Source organism: Oryx dammah, unplaced genomic scaffold (assembly GCF_014754425.2).
Source record: "Oryx dammah isolate SB20612 unplaced genomic scaffold, SCBI_Odam_1.1 HiC_scaffold_17, whole genome shotgun sequence".
Lineage (NCBI taxonomy): Eukaryota > Metazoa > Chordata > Mammalia > Artiodactyla > Bovidae > Oryx > Oryx dammah.
The window spans coordinates 13,828,704-13,849,427 of record NW_024070201.1 but is presented as its reverse complement, the minus strand read 5'-3'; the positions used below and the strand labels follow the sequence as shown (position 1 = coordinate 13,849,427).

The 20,724-nt window shown below is 38.5% G+C and overlaps 1 protein-coding gene across 2 annotated transcripts in view; it reads right to left on the bottom strand.

Annotated features, from left to right (window-relative positions):
• Positions 1–18,965, bottom strand: part of MTMR2 (myotubularin related protein 2) — a 111,984-nt gene extending 93,019 nt beyond the window's left edge. The window contains exons 1-2 of one of the 2 annotated variants that reach the window (XM_040257888.1): positions 18,684–18,927; positions 9,835–9,905 (exon numbers count right to left, since the gene is read on the bottom strand). Coding sequence is in view for 1 of the 2 variants with exons in the window: in XM_040257887.1 (XP_040113821.1) it covers positions 18,684–18,763 (80 nt within the window). In the remaining variant the exon portion in view is untranslated. Of the gene's footprint in view, positions 1–9,834; positions 9,906–18,683 lie in introns of both variants that reach the window. The other variant, XM_040257887.1, reaches the window with a different exon arrangement.
• Positions 18,966–20,724: the final 1,759 nt, after the last annotated feature.

Sequence of the window (20,724 nt, the reverse complement as noted above, 5' to 3'; positions counted from 1 at the left end):
CCTTTAATGGAGCTACAAAAAACCACCAAAAAGGTTCAAATATCTAAGCCATAAATAAATAGAACATTCCCTGCATAACCTGCAAGTAATTAACAAGGTTCAAAATAATGGAGAGGTACGAGGGAGCCTGGTGGGCTGCCATCTATGGGGTCGCACAGAGTAGGACACGACTGAAGCGATTTAGCAGCAGCAGCAGCAGCAAGTGTACTTTGGAGCAAAAGCAATCCTAATACCTCAAGGGTAGGCAAAACAATTTTTGCCCTCAACAGTAGTAATATCTTTACTTAAATAAGTGTGCTATGTCAAAAAAAAAAAGCATAAATGAAACACCATTTAGAAATTAATAAAGTTGTTATAGAGAGAATATTTTCTCAAAAGCTACAAAGCTGATTAAAATATAACTAGCACTGTGGAATACTCTTGTTAATAATACTAATTATTCTACATATTTATTCATATGTAGACTGCTTTTCTCAAGAGGATAAAAAAAAAATCTCAGAATAAAACTGCCATTATATGCTTACACTCTAAATTCTGATTCATTATATTACCCTTAGGAAGAGCAGTTAAAGATTACATGAACACGTAAACAATTCACATTCACAAATGTGCTCATCCAAATTTGCGAAGCCACAGCCCTCATAAATGGGAAACCACTTTCAACAGAATTCCCCTCTTTAACCCATTTTTCATTCTACCCTAAATTATACTATTCTCTTTACTCCTAATTTAAAGGAATCAAGTCAGTATTATTTTAATGTTAATGTCTGGTTCCGCAAAATAACCAAATGAACATACATACATATCCATGAAAGAATAGAACTTAGGTATATAGACAGTAAAAGGGGTAAGAAAGCAAGGGAATTCCAGAAAAAAAAATCTGCTTCACAGATTACGCTAAAGCCTTTGACTGTGTGGATCAAAAGAAACCGTGGAAATTCTTAAAGAGATGGAAAATTCTTAAATACCAGACCACCATACCTGCCTCCTGAGAAATCTGTACGGAGGTCAAGAAGCAACAGTTAGAACTGGACATGGAAAGACAGGTTGGTTCAAAATTGGGAAAGGAGTACGTCAAGGCTGTATATTATCATCCTACTTATTTAATTTCTATGCAGAGTACATTGAAATGCTGGCTGGATGAATCACCAGCTGGAATCAAGATTGCTGGGAGAAATATCAACAACCTCAGACATGCAGATGACAACACTTTAATGGCAGAAAGTGAAGAGGAACTAAAAAGCCTCTTGATGAAGGTGAAAGAGGAGAGTGAAAAAGCCGGCTTTAACTCAACAGTTGAAAAACTGAGATCATGGAATCCAGTCTCATCACATCTTAGTGATGAGTGATGACTTAAGAGTGTCAGGAAGATGCTAGACATCTAAGCGTTTCATAATAGTACAGTGTGGAAGTGAACGGGTATAAAAGATGCAACAGAAACACAGCAGAGAAAAATGGCAGAAGGGGAAAAAGTGGAAGCAGTGGCAGACTTTATTTTCTTGAGCTCCAAAATCACTGCAGACAGTGACTGCAGCCATGAAATTAAGAGACATTTGCTCACTGGAAGGAAAGTTATGAAAAACCCAGTTAGCGTATTAAAAAGCAGAGACATCACTTTGTCAACAAAGGTCCATCTAATCAAAGCTATAGTTTTTCCAGGAGTCATGTACAGATGTGAGAGTTGGACCATAAAGAAGTTGAGGGCTGAAAAACTGATGTCTTCAAATTGTGGTGCTGAAGAAGACTCCTGAGAGTCCTTTGGACTGCAAGGAGATCAAACCAGTCAATCCAAAAGGAAATCAACCGTGAATATTCACTGAAGGACTTATGCTGAACCTGAAACTCCAATACTTTGGCCAGATGATGCGAAGAGCTGACTCAGTGAAAAAGGCCCTGATGCTGGGAAAGACTGAAGGTAAAAGGAGAAGAGGGCAGCAGAAGATGAGATGGTTAGACAGTATCACGAACTCAATGGACATGAGTTTGAGCCAACTCCCGGAGATGGCGAAGGACAGGAAGCCTGGCTTGCTGCAGTCAACGGGGTTGCAAAGAGTTGGACAGGACTTAGCGACTGAACAACAAAGAGAAGCATAATACAGGAAGCATAATACAGGATGGCTGTAGTCATACTATTTTTCAATAGTTCTGCCACTATGTCAGCCAGAGTGACACAGTTTTCTTTCCACCACAAGATCAAAACAGAAATCCCATCATCTGACTCTTAGTCATTCCCACACATTTACTTGTCTGCTGTTATTATAACAGAATGTCTTTTTCCCTTGCTACACCATTCCTAACAGCAGTGTTCCACCCTTTTGGTCTCAAAAGCTCTTCTATTTCAAAGTGTAGCATTTAGGTGAACGAAGTTATACAAACTAACCATTGGTAGGCAGGCAGAGGTTACTTGTTATATGCTTTTCAAAACAGTATCTTTAAGATTTTCAACTTTTTGTTTCAATCAGATTTTAAGTTATACTTATTCCTGAAAGTTACAATTATTCTTGAGAATTAATCAGGCTAAAAACTTGCTACTTAGGACAGTCATGTCTAAACAAATGAATTTGGGTACCTACACGGAAGTATTTCTTACCTCATACTACTGAACTTACAGCATCCCTGATAATGCTGCAAAAGCAGAAAAATCTGTCTCCAGATACTTGTTCCTGTTCAGTTGCTTATCACGTTCAAATATTCCCATGCCTCAAAGTACTCCTCAGTTTCCTTGCCAGGATGGAGACTCGGAATCTCTACCTCCACTAAAGGACTCCGCCATTTCCCCTCTCGTCTTCACTCTCTCCCTCTCCCTTTGCGGAGCAGGAACTTCCTAAAGTTGCCTGTTTCATACCCTCCCCTCTGACAGTTACTGACATCACCCATGTATCAGGGACTAGGGATAGCTTTGAAAACAGATTCATTTTCTCCATGGGACTTAAGAATACAACAAAGATGCTGGATATCTAAGTATTTTGTAAGAGAACAGAGTGGAAATGAAGGGATATAAAGGATGAAGCAGAAACACAGCAGAGAATACAAAGCTCAGAGCACAGATGCAGACTCAGAAGCACTCAGGAGCTGAACACAGAAGCGGCAGCGTCACAAAGACTTGGTTTCACAGCTTAGCAGATAATAATTCAGGCAAGTTACTTAGTCTAACGTCTTTCTTTATAAAATAAGGTAATGATACCTTATTTAGACCATAATAAGGATAAAAAACACATGACCTGTAGAAAGTAATTAGTGCTAAACTCTTTTAACTGGTAGAAAGTGTTAAACCAATAGTATTGTGAAAATACAAAAGTACCCTGGTCAGAAGGGAAAATAAGATAAAATAAAAAATAAAGGTCTCCTTTCAAGTAACCCACTAATTAAATTAAAATGAAGCAAAGTCCTTGGCACTAAAAGTACTTTTCACTCAGATGTGCACTGTAAAATGTCATTTGACTAAGATAACTAAATGTATAAACTTTTGAGCTTAAAATAAAAAAGTTTTAGTTAATGGACAAATCACTTAATTCTAAGCATAAACATCACGAGGAAAAATTTTAAATATATATAAATATGTATATGTTACACACATGCATACATGTATCCTGTGTAACTTCTGACAGATTCAAACAGAAGACTGGCCCAAATAAAACCAATTCCATCACCAGCATTTTTCAGTGTAACTATCAGCAATGTACCAACCCTCTTGACTCTGCTGTCTGCTGGGCTCGTAACGCAATTAATTAGCATCGACACTTAGTGGTATTTCACAATGACAAACAGAAAAATAAAACTCAAGCATCAGAAGATGCCAAAAATAGATTTATACTCCTCTTAGTTCTCCTGATTTAATAATTCAAAATCCAGTAAAAAATATTTCTATTATAACAAAAGTGAGAAAGTGTCTGCCAGGCTCCTCCATCCATGGGATTTTCCAGGCAAGAGTACTGGAGTGGGGTGCCATTGCCTTCTCCGTGTGAAAATTAGGGGTGCAGATAAATATGCCCCCACTTTACACTCCTAACTCAAGTGACAGGAAACAATTCGCCTATCTTTTCACATATCCTCATCAACTAATGCCTCCCAAGAATCTGAGAAAGCTTGCATTTCTTTTATTTCCAGTCACTATTGACCACAATCATTACAGTAAGATTTAAATCACTTGCCTTATATAAACGGCTTCACTCCTAGAGCCAATTTAATTTTTCTTCAGTATCGCATGGGAAGAAAAGGTTCTTTTCAATAAAGTATTCTCCTGTAAGTAATGTCCTGAGCACATACATAGCATGTTTGTCCAAGAACATTAAAGAATGTACTCTACATTCTGACTGTGAACAGGCTTTTCTAGAAATGCAAATTTTGCTGTCAATACTTACACAATAGACTACAGTACATAAGCACTGTTCATGCTCTATTCATCATTCTGTTGAAAGTTTTATTAAAAATAAATAAAAGGCCTGCAGTGTGTATAAAGCACTTGGGATACAAAAGACCTATTGTCAGAATATTTGTAGGATCTCCAAAATAGAAAAACAACTCCCCAAACAAATTATTTACAAATTATAGTTAATTATTTTTTAAATGGTACACCAGAAACCTGAATTTTTTTTTTACTTAACCAACCCATAGTTTAAAAGAGGTGGCACAGTGATCTTATCATCATGGCATCTGATTAACAAAGATGAGACTACATTCCTCTTCAGAGAAACAAAGGGGGATTTGAGCTCTGAGACAGCTGGTGCAAGTTGACATCTGGAAAATCTCTAGGTTCTAAGGTACATGCAACCTTTGTTATAGTTTAATTTTTATTATTTTAGTTTCAGGTCTATCAACTACATTTTCCTAACTAAAAGGCAGGACATGTTATTTGGTAATGCAAGAGAAAGTATGAAAAACCAGGTTGCATACAAAATAGTTTACATACATCTTTTTTCTACAGAGTACAGTTTCTTCAAAGAACTTATCTGGAAATATAAATAAATAGGTGAAAGAAAAAGTATTCTGGCCAAAACAAAATGTGCCTATGGGGGATGAGGTAAGAACTGGAGACCAGGAGGGACCATGAGTTCCAACACCCTCAACAACTCCTTTTTAAAGAGTTTCTCAGGGACTTCCCTGGTGATCCAGTGGTTAAGAATCCGCCTTGCTATGCGGGGGATATGGGTTCAATCCCTGTTTGGGGAACTAGGATCCCACATGCTTTGCCACAACTAAGACCCAATGTAGCCAATTAAATAAAATAAATGAACAAATTTATAAATAAATAAATAAATAGAGTTTCTCAGAATCCCTTCAAAAATCCTGATTCAAACTCTGATGAGAGTAGAAATTAAAACTCACATGGTTTCATACAAAGCCTACAGAGGAAAAGTTATGTATAGATCAGTTTAGCTGAGAAAGATTATTGGAAAGCTGATATGATTATTAGAGCTCAAAGCACACTACACAGATATTGCATTTCCTTTTAGAAACAAACAGTTCCATCCAAATTGAAGTATCAGGACAGAAACACTACAAAGAGGAGAGTTGACCTATTCTGTAAATGCTTGCTCAACACTTTTACCCGAACAAATACAGAAAATACATTGGGAATTCACACACTGATAAATGACCTTGCATGTAATTTTCTCATTCCATCATGCAAATATAATTCATTATTAAAACTCTGAAGTCACGCATCCATTCTTCAAGTTATCTAGAAGGACATTTTTTCTTTTCCAAATCAGAGAAAAACAAATTATTACTATTAATTGGTCACAACCCCATCAACATGAGATACAAGTTTTCTGCAAAAACTTCAGTAATATAAGTGAAGTTGACATGGGTGTTTTGTTTTATTTTGCAGTCACTGAAACATTTTGTAGGAAAATAAGATCATTCAATATATCTTTCTCTTCCTAGCCTGGGATCTGCTACTGCTAAGTCGCTTCAGTTGTGTCCGACTCTGTGCGACCCCGTAGACGGAAGCCCACCAGGGCCCCCTTCCCCAGGATTCTACAGGCAAAAACACTGGAGTGGGTTGCCATTTCCTTCTCCAATGCATAAAAGTGAAAAGTGAAAGTGAAATCGCTCAGTCGTGTCCGACTCTTAGCGACCCCATGGACTGCAGCCTACCAGGCTCCTCCATCCATGGGATTTTCCAGGCAAGAGTACTGGAGTGGGGTGCCATTGCCTTCTCCGTAGCCTGGAATAGTTACATTAAAAATCTAGTGTTCTGGCATCATACAGTGATTTACTCTCCCTTAATTTTGAATACTATTCACTATTTACCAGATTAAGCTGGTTGCTTTTTCTTGCTTGTTTTTGCCTTTTTCCCTCGGGCTATATAATGAAGATGAGGAAAACATCTCTCTTTTAAAATATTTTTGAAGTAATTATACTTAACATTAGCATAGCCCTTTACAAATGTCAAAGAGCTCTCATACATATTCTCTTTCATACTTATTACCAACTCTGGAACTAGACTGTCTGGTACTAAATCATGAGTCTACCACTCTGATGTGACTTCGAGGAAGTTACTAAACTCTCTGTGCTTCAGTTTCCTCATCTATAGTGATAATTCTCATACTTCACAGGACTGTTATGAGAATTCAATGACTATATATAAAATACTTAAAACAGTGCCTATTACATAGTACACACTACATAAGCATTATTTTTTTAAATTACTGTCATCAAGATAAATCATCATATTCAGGTCTCACAACAATTCTATAAAGACAGCAAGTATCATTTTACCCTTTTTCCAGATAAAGGAATCAGGCTCAGAGATATCAAGCCGAGTCACAGTTAAGAAGCAGAATCCAAACTAAAAATACTCAGCCCTAAGAAAGTACCAAGACTTTTCACTACATTAGGTTGTATATATTACACAGGACAAACTTTTTAGCTTACATAGTTCAATATACTTCTAAAGACTATAATTACTACTCTTTTAAACGTTTAAACACTCAAATAATTCTAGGCAGCACACACTGGTAGCCATGCTAAGAATATACCTTTCTTATTCAAAATAAAACTTCATCTCTTGCTAAGCATTTTAAGAGTAGCAAAAGTGAGTCAGATTTCCAAAGAAAATAATTGGACTGGCTGGACAAGGTAAACCTATCATTAATTTTCCAATATTTAGAGTTTATTTTTAAAAACAAAATGTATACCCCATGAAACTTGAACACGTTCATATTATGATTTATGTAGGGCAGGGAAACAGCATGCATTTAGAGTCAAAAGTTCAAGTTCTAGTTCAATCTCTTCTAAGCAAGGACAATGAACAGTCATGCACTCCTCTGAGCCTCAAGTTACTCATCTGTCCAATGAGAATCTCCTCACAGAAGATAATGTAGGTGAAACACTTTTCTAACTATAAACTACACCAAAATGTGTTAACATTACCATTAGTTACTTTGATTACACTGAGGAACAATACTGAACATTCATTCACTCACCATTTTTTTCCCCAAAGAAAACTGCTGACAGAAGTCTTGCAATATAGAAGTATCACTCTGAGTACTTTGTGTAATTGTATAAGGTGACCATCTGGATTGGACTACCACAAGGAAAGAGAAATTTCACTGGTAACCCACAAAGTATCTATTCTAGTACCATGTACTTCCAAGGAGACACAGTAAAATCTGAACAGAAGAAATAAGAGAACAGACCATGTCACAAGCATCTGTGTATTTTTCTTTCTGATTTTAAACAGTAAATGTTTTTAATTTAATCATAAGATAACTAACTGCACATATTATCACCAGAGCAGTAACCAGAATATATTACATTTGTGTGATACTTTTACAGTGTTCAAAGCATTTCATACATATCATTATAGAAATCCAATATTACTGTTTGCTCACGTGTATTTTAATACTTATAAAAATTCCACTCTTAGGCAAGTCCCTTAACGTCAGTGTCTCAACACACCAAAAAATGAAGGATTTACACTACATAGTAGATAAGACTCCTTTTTAGAACTACCATATGTACAATTTTAAGTCTGTGATTACAAAAAGAGTAAAAAAAAAGTATTTAATGGGAAGAAAATTTTAAATTACAAAAATACAACTTATTAGAAATGAGTATGTGATTTTAAATGTCCCTTTTAAAAATCTTACAGTGAAAATATGTTCCAAAATTTCTGGAAAATTGAGTTAACAACATTTTATAGTTAAACTTTGTAAATTTGAGAATCAAAGAATATGTCAAAGAAAATTGGATAAATACATTTACTAATGTAAGGTTAAAATTCAGTAATTATCAACATATCATATACAATACAATATAAAATACAACACTAAAATTAATTCACACATAGTTCAGAAAACACTTTAGAATATTTTCATACTCAGAGATATTGTGAACATATGAACTCTAACAATGGAGTATCATACATACAAATGACTTCAACTATTTAAAGTCTCTGGCTTAGTATATAAAGTATCAACTTCTGTACAAAGAAAATAAAACCACTCCTAATTGTACCTTATAGAATCCAAAGGCGAAAAAAAAATTTTAACAGCAACCTGTTTATACTATTTACCAAGCACCTACTATTAGCTACCATCATTCAAAAATGAAATCAGATTCTTCCTTTTCAGAAGCATAAAATTTAAAGATCAAGTAGAGATATGGCCATGGGTGCGGGGGAGAGAGCAGTTACTCTTTCTGGACTGGACTACCAGGGGCTTTTTCCCACCCAGTGATTCCAAAATCAGAACCAGTCATCCATCTGACTGAAGAGGAAGAAACAAACAGTTCATGTTCTTCAGTTATTTTTTTCAGGAACAGTGATGAACTGCTTATGATTACACACACACACACACACACAGAGACAGACACACACACACATACACACACACACACACACACAAAACGGTCTGGCCTAACTGAAATCATGCCATGACTTGAAGTCTAGAAGCAGGAGTCAGGAGATCACTTCTGGTACTAAATATCTCTGTGACTTTGGAGAAAACACCACCAAACCATTCCTGGCCTTCAAACATTTATGGTGTCTTTGGGTTAAGTTACTAAACTTCTCTAGGTCTGTTCCCTCAACTACAAACTTACACAGTTGTACTAGAATCCAAAAATATCTGATTAGTGGTTCTCACTTTAAGGAGAGATTCCTGGGCCCATTCCCCAGGATTCAGAATGTCTGGTTCAGAACCTAGGAAACTAAATGCTCATCAAGCACCACAAGTGACTGAAATGTGCAGGTGGGCCTCAGGCACACTTGAGAAATTAACTAGCTCATCTCTAACACCCTAACTGTATAAAAAGATGACATTACTCATTTCAGCACCAAGGTCTTATTCAGGAATTCTAGATCTAGCTCAATGTGCAGGACATTATCTATGTTAAGCAAATATTTATAGAGAGTAAGAAAGGAAGGAAGGGAGCGGGTAAAGACAGAAGGGAAGGAAGGGAGAGGCTAGCTAGCTTACTGGTCATATTTTTACCTAAGAAATACAGAACAATAGTAAAATTAAAACTGCATAAAACATACATCAGTGGCTGGAAAGTGAAGACCTCAGTCTCCACACACATACAATTTTAAATACAACATCAGCCCTTGTCAAAGTGCAAAGTCTAGGAAGGAAAAAGCAAAAAATAGTACATGGAAGCCAAAAGAATTTCAATGGGAAATTACTGATGACTAAAAATTGGTGACTATTTTCCCCAGGTAGAAGAGAACAGAATTTAAGGACTAGGACTTGGATTTGGGACTACAGTTTGAAGGTACTGGTTACTCACACACATAAATTTCATTTGGGATAATATATGAACTGCAGAAATATTGCTGGCAATATTAACTTTCATCCATTTTTTATTTCCATTTTCCCATTCACTTACATTATAATTTTTGAGATGTTTTATCTTCACTTCTGATGATCTTCAAATGTCAATGGCTCTTAACACATTAACTGTAAACAAACACAAAGGAACTTAAGGGAATTCAGATATTTAAGGAATCCTACAGTAAAATAGTCTAAAATACTCTGTAAAGCCTAAAGGGGAGGGATGGGCAGAAAGAGGTTTTGGCATCATGTTTATTCTTTATTAATTTATCTGATATTCAAAATGTAAGCCTGTTCTAACTGAAAGTGATACTATCCTCTTACTATACAGGCAAAGAAAAAAAAATTATCCTATTTTCCATTGGAAGAAAAAAACATTTGAAACTGGAGAAAATTCTCTCCAAAGATCAAAATTCTGAACTTAATATACTGTGCACCTCATCCTTCTGCTCAGCAGAAAGTGCAACTGGTCAAGGAAACTCACTTCCCCGTCAAGACACCCACCCGACCTGCCTGGGACTGCCCTCTCACTGCTGAACCAAGTTCTTTCCTGGAGCTGGAGCACCAGATCGCCAGCCATGATGAGTTCATTTCAGCACTGAGCCCCTGAAGTTAAACAGGACTTGGGTCCAAATGTCAAATTGTTCTCCCTAATCTGCAGTTTTCTCGTCTGTAAAACATGAATAATAATACTGCTTCTTTCATATAATTAGGAGGATTATATGAGAAAATGCATATAAGGAATTTTAGCACTATACCAAGCACACAGTTAGCACTCAATAAACATTAAGTGCTTTTATTTACAATATTATTGTGACTATTGATATTACTACTATCGTTTACTAGAACAACTTTCACTTGAAAAGCAAAGTTTATCTCACGTGTTCATATTTTTAGGTACTGCTTTCGGTTGTAACAGAAGAATATTATCTAGTACCAGAAACAGAGGACATTTATATTATGTAAAATTTTATTCTTGACTTTTGCCAGGTGTCCTGGCTCAATTCAAGAAAATTAAGGCTCATGATACTAGCCCATCACGAGTCAAAGTTATTACACTTTTGGCTAACACACAACTTCCTAACAAAGTCTTACTTGAGCAACTACCCACTTGCTGGTTTCAGTATTGCCAATGCTGTTAGATAGAAGATGGATATGTCTGTTACTCATGCCTATCAAATCCCTTGAGCACAATGAATCACAGGAGTCTCCCAGAAGAGACTCCTCTACCCTCCTGCATTAATCCCCAATGATTAAACTCCTTATGTTTGACAATACATGCTTAAAATATTAATATTTAAGTTTGGTAACAAAAATGCATAGAACTTTTAGATTGAAGATACAAAAATAAACACAAGATATTGGCAAAAGCATTCATAAACTAACATGGCCCTGAACAGCCTGCTTTCCTTTCCTTATGAAGACCAAACCTTCTCAACTGAAATGAGAGAAAATACCTCATTATAACCTGATGCAGCATTCTGGGAGGATATTAAACACATGGATACATGGCCTCGAAATGAATGCCAAAGTGCAGAGGAATAAGCAGTGTAGGCCACTGTCCTCAGACCACCACTACTTTACCCAACAATTCCTTGAGCTTCTCAAATGAAATAGCACAGCTGGTCCCTCTTCATTTGATTTCTATTTGCTTTTCACTTAATGCCACGGGAATAAATAAATGCATCCTTTTCACTGTATGGTCCTAGATTAAGATTATAAAAATCTAGCCTAAGATAATACACACACACAGAAAGTAAAAACCTTAAAAACCCAAAAGTTTAGAGGGCTCCAAGATACAGTTCTCATTTTTGGTTTGCTACAACATATCATCTCTCTCTTTCCAGGCATTTTCCATTGTGATCACTGCAGGCAAATCTAAGAATGTCTCTGGCATAAGTAAGTGTTGTACACTTCAACTGAAAAATATTTTCCTTGCTTTAAGATGATTTATCTGTATATATGGGAGAAGCTACTGCCTGTCTTCAATACCTATTCTCTTCTATTCCTTAGACACACATTTCCAATTTTTAGTTTAGAATAAGGCCTCCCAGAAGAGACTACATAATCTAGCCTCCACTGTGGCTAGGTATGGCATGGGACTATGATCTGGCCAACTGGATGTAAACTTAAAAGGTGGTATGTGACTTCAAAAAATGTATCCTTTAAATAGAGGCAGCATGCCTTTCTTCTTCCTGTCCTCCTTTGTGACTCATGAAGATCAGTGGTTAAAGAACTGCAACAGTAATTCTGGCTTTCATGGTAACACTGGAATGTAAGATACAGTGAGTTAGAAAGAGTCTATGTCCTGGATACTTTATATCCATTGTATCAGATCTGTATTAACTATTCCTGGGTTTTTATGTGGGGCAAAAATAACACAAAATTATCTTTGTTTTATGACAAGGTTACTTTGGATTTTCTGTTATACTCTGCTAAACCTAAACTTAAAAAAAAAAAATTAAAAAGAAGAGTTTTCCAACTAAGTGTATTTAGGTTTTTTGAAGTGTATAGGTTGAAACATTTTAAAATTTTTATTATATAGCATCTGCCCTTATTTAACCTAGACTAAGAATTACTTAAACAGCCCAAGAGTTAATCACATCCAGTAAAGTCTTTTAAAGAAGGAAAATTCATCAGCAATTACTGCCATGGTATTAAGGTACTTGGCCAGGAGAAGAATTAGAAAACTTGCTCATAAGTGGTCTATAGTGATGACAACATTGGTACATATATAGAAACACATTAAGAGGGATACCCACAGTTAGTTCTGTGTAATAAAGCTACAGGAAAGGGAATTGAGGTCACTGAGGTTATTATTTTCATTAAAAGGGCATCTTCCCTGTCCCTTTAATTATAACCACCTTGTATCAATCTTTTCATTTTATATAGTTCCATTTTTAACCTGACTTCCTGTGTAAAGCAAGCTTATCAAATCACTCCCTATGCACCTCTCAATAGCTTTAATCCTATCCATTGATTTAACTAAATCATAGATAGGCCAAGACATAGCAAGTGCTTTACCGACTCAAAACTAACCTCCTTTAGAAAGAAAATACTCTATACTAATCTAGAGAATTTCCTGAATCACACGCAACCTTTGTCCCTGGTGAGTTTGAATACAATAGCATTAACTGGAAGCTTTCCAAAATAAACTCACTGTTTTCTGAACATCTGTATCTGGGTTATTTCCTTCCCTTGGACATAATCCTTTATTGGTTCAGGTGATAGCCTTCTGGAATTCTTTTTAACAGTTTCAAAAATTATATGTTACCACTAATGCGTCTCACCAAGGACCTATTTTCATAAGCCCCAAAACATATATTCTTGTTTTGGTGTTCTTTCTTGTGGCTAAGAAAGAAAAGCTCTCAGGAAATTTCCTAAAAGCCAGATATAATAAATCCACAAGAGATGGAGTTTTACCTTTCATTATTTCAGTCAATATTTTTACAACAGTGCTCTCAAGTAATAGGCTTGGAGTTACTAAGCAACCATCAGTAAAAGACTCAAAACAGTGGTTCTCCAACTTCAGCATGAATCAGGATCACCTGGCTGTCCTGATAAAATACAAACGCTGGTCTCCACCCCCAAAGCTTTGCATTCAGCTACATCTGAGGCAGGGCCAGGAAACCTGTATTTGAACAAATTCCTAAGGGATGCTGATGTTACTGTCTTGGAACTACTGAGCTATAGTAACAGAACACTGATGATGACAGAGTAAGCAGGTAAAAATCATACACAGGACCCAGTTTCAACTTCAGTATTAAACTGAACACTTGTGATCAATAAGTAATCTCTGTACATGTTCTTCCAGAAAAATATACACAAGTACTGATTAGTTCACAATAATATTGGATCTTATCTAATAGAACTTAAAGGTTCTTTTAGGGTCCTGTTATAATGAAACTCAAAATAAGTAATTTTTAGGCTGTCAAAATGTTCAATGTCTGATGCAAGGTGTTAATAATAAGGCCAAGGTTGGAGATACAATCTATTAGCTTCACTTTGTTCTGTAGCTATAGTCTGCTAACTCAGCCAGCTGCCTCAGAAGTCATGCCAAGAGTCAAAAGGAGAACTGGTAAGACTGTCATTGGATACAAATCCATCACCACTACTGAAAAAAACAACCTGAAAGGATACTTCCTACTGGCATCACTTCTAAGTGACCTTGGGGCTGAAACCAGGAATGAGACCCTCCAGTGAAATGTAGTTTAGAAATCTTAAAAACTCCTACCTCTTTGGGCTATGTCTGTGTGTGCGTACAAGCATGCTAAGTTGCTTGACTTGTATCCGACTTTTGGCAACCCTATGGGCTGTGGCTGGCCAGGCTCCTCTGTCCACGGGATTCTCCAGGCAAGAACACTGGAGTGGGTTGCTAGGCCCTCCTCCAGGGGATCTTCCTGCAGACACTGAACCTGCATCTCCTGCGGCCCCTGCGTTGCCAGCAGATTATTTATCGCTGAGCCACCAAGGAAGCCCCTCCAGGCGGTGTATCATCAAAATTCATAGAAACAGAAATCCACGATCTGCTGTTTTCAAATGATGATAATTTTAAGGAAGACATGCAATTCAAAAATGTAATTAGCTTGAGCTACTTTTTTGATTATATTATGTGCACCTCCTCTTTGATTGTTTTAACCTAAGTTAAATGTAAATATAGGACTCCCTTGTAGCTCAGTCGGTAAAGAATTAAGATGCTCATAAATGCTAATGAATTTATACACTAGAAATCAACTGATAACCAAAAACAATCTGAGACAAACAAATGGTGCCCAGAGAAATTAGAAAATGAGGATATATCAGATGAAAGAAATACAGATTAAATAACTGACAAACTAAATTTGAGAGAAAGAGACCAAAGTAATCAAGACAGATGGAAAATCCAGTAGGCTAAGGAAACAATGTTGTGAAGATAAGAGGAGTGGGCAGAGAAAAGATAATTCAGACAATAAAAACGCCTGGGGTGTCAAGAGGCTTCACACAAGGGCCCCATCAGCTCGAACCTGAACTTGAGACTTTATAGGCCACATTTCACTTTGGAAAACCTTTTAATTCTTTGAGTAGAAACAACAAATAAGACAAGTGTTGAACATTCAGTCAACATTTCTTTATTCAATCATCTACTGGGTGCCTCTCTGGCACTAGATTTATTAGCATGATTGTGCACAGTAAAAAATAATCAAAGAAACCCACTTAAGCAGTACATTCTCTAACAGTGTACAAACTGAAAGATGGAAAAAAACAGACTAAGAAGCCAGATGAGTATCAGTATAGTGTTAAATTCTGCTGTATAACTTCTACAATTCTGAAGCTCAGGTCTACCCTAGCTGCCATATCTGGCCCACAGTACTGTTTTATCAATAGTCTGACCACAAAAATCAGAGCAAGACCAACTGGAATACAGTCAGATAATCAGTGTGCTGAAATGAATTTTTTTCCACAACTCTCTCTCTCTGTGGGGCAGGACATGTGTGATGAAGGAAACAGCAGGAAATACAAGAGCTGCTGAACCATTCACTCAAGTAGGCAATACCAAGCAGGACTCACCAAAGAAAAATTAGCTTAAGCTTGCAAGATGACATAATTGCTAATCAGCTGTAGCTGATAGAAACTACTATCTAAATATCATATTAAGAATGAAATTGCTCTTCTGTGAACAAAGATATAAGGTTTATAATGACCTAGAAGGCAAAGCTAGAAGCAATAGCAATTCTGAGCTGACTACAGATTTATAGATATACATAGACTGTGGATATACAGATATTAAAACTAACATATGTTTAGTGTGAACCACAGATCCCACAAGAGCCTAAATTGAGTGTGTCATTTTCCAAAAAACAATGGGCAACCACATGGGTTACAGTACTATTTTACAGATTTGTATTTTTCCTACTTCCCAGAAGAATATAAAACATTTTACAAATGAACACATTTAAACATAATATTTAAGCTGGCTCCATCTAATAGTAGGATTATTTGAAGGAATTAAAGATGAATATATTACCAACTTCAGTTATAAATTTGACTGAAGACTTTTTGCCAAATTGAAGGTGCAGCTACATAATTTCCATTATGAAACAAACAGAAAACATAAGCAAAATTTTCCTTGACCTAAACTCAGCAGAAATTTGGTAATCTAGTGTGCAAATCACAATCTGTAATACCCTGAATAGAATTATTAACTATTATTTTGCAAGAGATATCAAAGTAATTTCACAAGGCAATTTTCCTAACTGAAAATAAGAAAACGAGAATTTTCTAATTGCATAAAACAAAAGCAGAACTACAATTTAAGAATGAGATTTCTGCAAAAGACTGAAACAATACAGTTCAAACACCAATATTTCACTTAATCATAGGATAACAAAAGTAATAACCCTAATCTGGGTAGTTACGTACCATTGCTGTTGTAACCATAGTTGTCCACCCTCCCTCGGTATTAGAAGCATCTGTGATTGACTGTTACCCTAAATTAAGTTTAAAATTAAGCTTTCTAACAAGCGTCTACAATCCAGCTATCCTATAATGTTGATTAAAGTGAGTGCCACAAATATGTGTAATGATTCACAAAATAAAAGATATGAAAGAATTTAGCAGGATGAATTCTATAGACAATCAATAAATATTATTTTTCTACTTTTCCAGAGAACAGGAATGAAAGCTGGCATTTTCCTGTGAAAGTAGAGCCATACTTATAGTTTTGTCTGGAGAGGATGAAGCCAACAAACTCCAGTCAAAATAAGTTAAAATATATACATATAAACTTTGAAGTTGTTGGGCTTTTTCTTTTAGTAAATAAATGTGCTTAACCGGCAAAACTAACCTAGTTATGTGATATAAACATTTAGTGTAATTTCAAAAATTCAAAACAAAGGTTATTATCATTAAGATATAGAACTGAGAGATTTTTAAAGCTTAAAGGGACCTTACAGATGTTCTAGATCAACCCTCTCTTCCCCCTGCCTTATTTCAAAAGATGAAAAAATCGCAGACCGGAGACGTTAAATGAGACAGGCCAAATGACAAACTAAGCCTAGGACTAAAGAGCCTGAGCCTCCTGACATCCAGTACTTTCTTTCTAACAAGAGTATGCTGCCTCCTGTGGTTCCAAATCCTCCCTTGGATGAGATTACTTTAGCTGTCTCATTTGTTTTCTTTACATTCTATCTATCCTGAGCCATAGTTGCCATTTGTAACTTTCCCATAAAATTATAATTTTCCAACCTGTTTTCTGAATGATTTTACAGCTGAGTGTAAATCCCCCAGTCTTCTAAATTTCATTGCAGGCAGATTCTTTACCTTCCGAGCCACCAGGGAAGACCTAAATTTTAGAGCTATAAACCTAAAAAGCACCTGAAACAACAGCACACTAGTGGTATACAATCAAACGCAAAATCACTCTCCGGCATAATTCAAACTACAAATTCAAAAAATAAAATTTACTAAGCACCTCTGACAGGCAGGGTCTCTGTTAAATGATGGTGATATGAAAACCAATACGATATGATCCTTGTCCTCAAGTAGCTGATAGTCTAGTAGAGAAGACAATTAAACCAACACTGTGCTTGTTAAAAACACTGTAAAAGGGGGTGGGCAGGTTGCTGTGAACACATTTAGGAAAAGAATCTAATGAAGAAAGGTGGGATCAGGTAATGACTGACTTCCCAATGAGGTCCTGAACAGCAACAGAAAAAAAATAAATAAATAAAACGGCAGTATCATCCATATTTAGCAGAGTCCAAAACGAATTAAAAGAGAGGAACAGAATTTAAAGGCTCAAGAGACAGTTTTCTATGACAGTTAACCTGGGCTATCCTCTAATGCACATTAATGAAGTCTCCTTTAGGTACAGTTGGGAAGGTGCCCTGGAGGAGGAAATGGCAACCCACTCCAGTATTTTTGCCTAGAGAATCCCATGGACAGAGGAGCCTGGCGGGCTACAGTCCATGGGGTCGCAAAAAGTAGGACACGACTGAGCAACTAATAATAATTCCAATTTATTCACGGGAAAAAAAAATGAAACGTGCTAGTTTACAGCGATTTAGTATCTAATAACTAATAACAACTAGACTTTTTCAAAGGAAAAGAACCTGATTTCACTGTAGCAGTATAACAATACAGGTCTTCCTATTTCTTAATAAAATTTACTATTTTAAAACAACAGGGAAAAACTGCCTTTGAAACACGTCAAGTTAATATTCACGACAGCCCTGTGAAAAGCTACATAGTAAAATCCTCCTCAAAATTCCAGGGGGAAAAAAAATCTCAGCTGATACAAGATGGAAACCTGGAGAACCGGTAGGTAGCCCAGGAAGGACGAAAACTACCACTCATTCCTCAGGAATAATAACGTTCAGCTGCAAGATTCACGGTGTGGGTACTCACATTTTAAAGCAAAGTTGGGGGGAGGGCGGAAGATCAGAATGCAAGGAAACCTTAAAATAAGTGAGTGAAGTGACGGGAAAGAGCGGAAAGGGTGGGCAAGAACCCAAAGACCCAAGACTGAAAGACGGATGGAAAAAAGACTGGAGAAGGGTCTCAGAAAAGAGTCGTCAAGGGAGAAAGGCAGGGAGGAGACGGGGGGAGGGGACAGAGTTGTGGAAGGGCTGTCCAAAAAATGAATTAAAGGGAAATGAGAGATTAGAGGATGTAGTGGACGGAGGCGTTCTCGACCGCAGATAAAAACACCAGAATACAAAAGGTAAGGCCGATGAAGAACCGCAGAGTTTTAACCTCCTCTTTCCCAGCCTCTAACCCGCAGAGAGGAAAAAAGAAGAGGTTCCCAGCCTGAGGGAAGAAATTCCGGCGCAGCTTCCCAGTCCCGGAGCCCGCGACGTGGGGCACCGTCCAGCGGGTCCCGGGCTCCTCTTCATCCCCCTCGGGCGCTCGGCGGGCCCCGGTTACCTGGACAGGGAGTCCACGCTGGGCGGCCGTGCTACTGCTGGCTGAGAGCCAAGGCTTTCGCAACTCGAGCTCTTCTCCATGGCGCGGCGCGGGGGCAGCCGGAGGAAAAGCCTGCGGCGACCTCCGCGGCTGCCAGGCGGGAGGAGCGGAGGGCGGGGTGCGACGGGCCGGGTCCGCGCTCAGGCCCGCGCCGGCCCGGCAGGGAGACCGGAAGCGGCCATGTTCCCCCAGCCTGCACCGCGCGCGGGCGCTGCCGGGAGCCGGAGGAGCCCGCGGCGCCCCGGGGGCGCCCGCCCTCGCGCGCTTCGCGCGCCGCCACCCCGCGCGGCCGCCGGAGGCCGGGGAGCGCGTGACGGCGCCTGAGGGCCGGGGCTCCTCTGAGGCCGGCGGCAGCCGGGGCTGCAGGAGGAGGGGCCGTTTTAAAAATATGAAGCAGCGAGTACTACGGACGAGGGTCTGAAGACAAGGATCTTAAGGACGGGGACGATTGTGACGGGAATGTGGGGGTCGGGGAGGAGAACAGAATAATAAAATGTGGGCAAACCGCAGGATGAGAGGCAGAGGGACGTGGGAGATGAGGAAGGGAGGCCCTGAACACAGGGTCGCGTAAAGGATGAGGCTGTGAGAGCTGAGATGGCGAAATACTCATCACGTCAAGAGCTGAAAATGATTAAGTAATTGTTCCTTAAATCCTACTTTAGGAGGCTTCCTTGGTGGCTGAGAGGTTAAAGCGTCTGCCTCCAATGCGGGAGACCTGGGTTCGATCCCTGGGTCGTGAAGATCCCCTGGAGAAGGAAATGGTAACCCACTCCAGTATTCTTGCCTGAAGAATCCCATGGACAGAGAAGCCTGGTAGGCTGCAGTCCACGGGGTCGCAAGGAGTCGGACACGACTGAGCGACTTCACTTAGGAGAAGGAAATGGCAACCCACTCCATTACTGTTGGCTGGAGAATCCCATGGCCAGAGGAGCCTGGTAGGCTGCAGTTCATGGGGTCGCAGCGTCTGAAGAGACTAAGCACGCAAAGCCTACTTTAAAGTTAGTGGATTCACATCCTGTCTCTCTCAGTTATTTGCAGTGTAATCCAAGGCATGGAACATTAATTTTTTAATCTGTAAAACAGGAAAACCAGCTTCACAGATTATATGAGTTCAGTTCAGTCGCTCAGTCGTGTCTGACTCTTTGCAACCCCATGAATCGCAGCACACCAGGCCTCCCTGTCAATCACCAACTCCTGGAGTTCACTCAGATTCACGTCCATCGAGTCAGTGATGCCATCCAGCCATCTCATCCTCGGTCGTCCCCTTCTCCTCCTGCCCCCAATCCCTCCCAGCATCAGAGTCTTTTCCAATGAGTCAACTCTTCGCATGAGGTGGCCAAAGTACTGGAGTTTCAGCTTCAGCATCATTCCCTCCAAAGAAATCCCAGGGTTGATCTCCTTCAGAATGGACTGGTTGGATCTCCTTGCAGTCCAAGGGACTGTCAAGAGTCTTCTCCAACACCACAGTTCAAAAGCATCAATTCTTCAGCACTCAGCTTTCTTCACAGTCCAACTCTCACATCCATACATGACCACAGGAAAAACCATAGCCTTGACTAGACGGACCTTAGTCAGCAAAGTAATGTCTCTGTTTTTCAATTTGCTATCTAGGTTGGTCATAACTTTTCTTTCAAGGAGTAAGCATCTTTTAATTTCATGGCTGCAATCACCATCTGCAGTGATATTGGAGCCCCCCAAAATAAAGTCTGACACTGTTTCCACTGTTTCCCCATCTATTTCCCATGAACTAATGGGACCGGATGCCATGATCTTAGTTTTCTGAATGTTGAGCTTTAAGCCAACTTTTTCACTCTCCACTTTCACTTTCATCAAGAGGCTTTTTAGTTCCTCTTCACTTTCTGCCATAAGGGTAGTGTCATCTGCATATCTGAGGTTATTGACATTTCTCCCGGCAATCTTGATTCCAGCTTGTGCTTCTTCCAGCCCAGCGTTTCTCATGATGTACTCTGCATATAAGTTAAATAAGCAGGGTGACAATAGA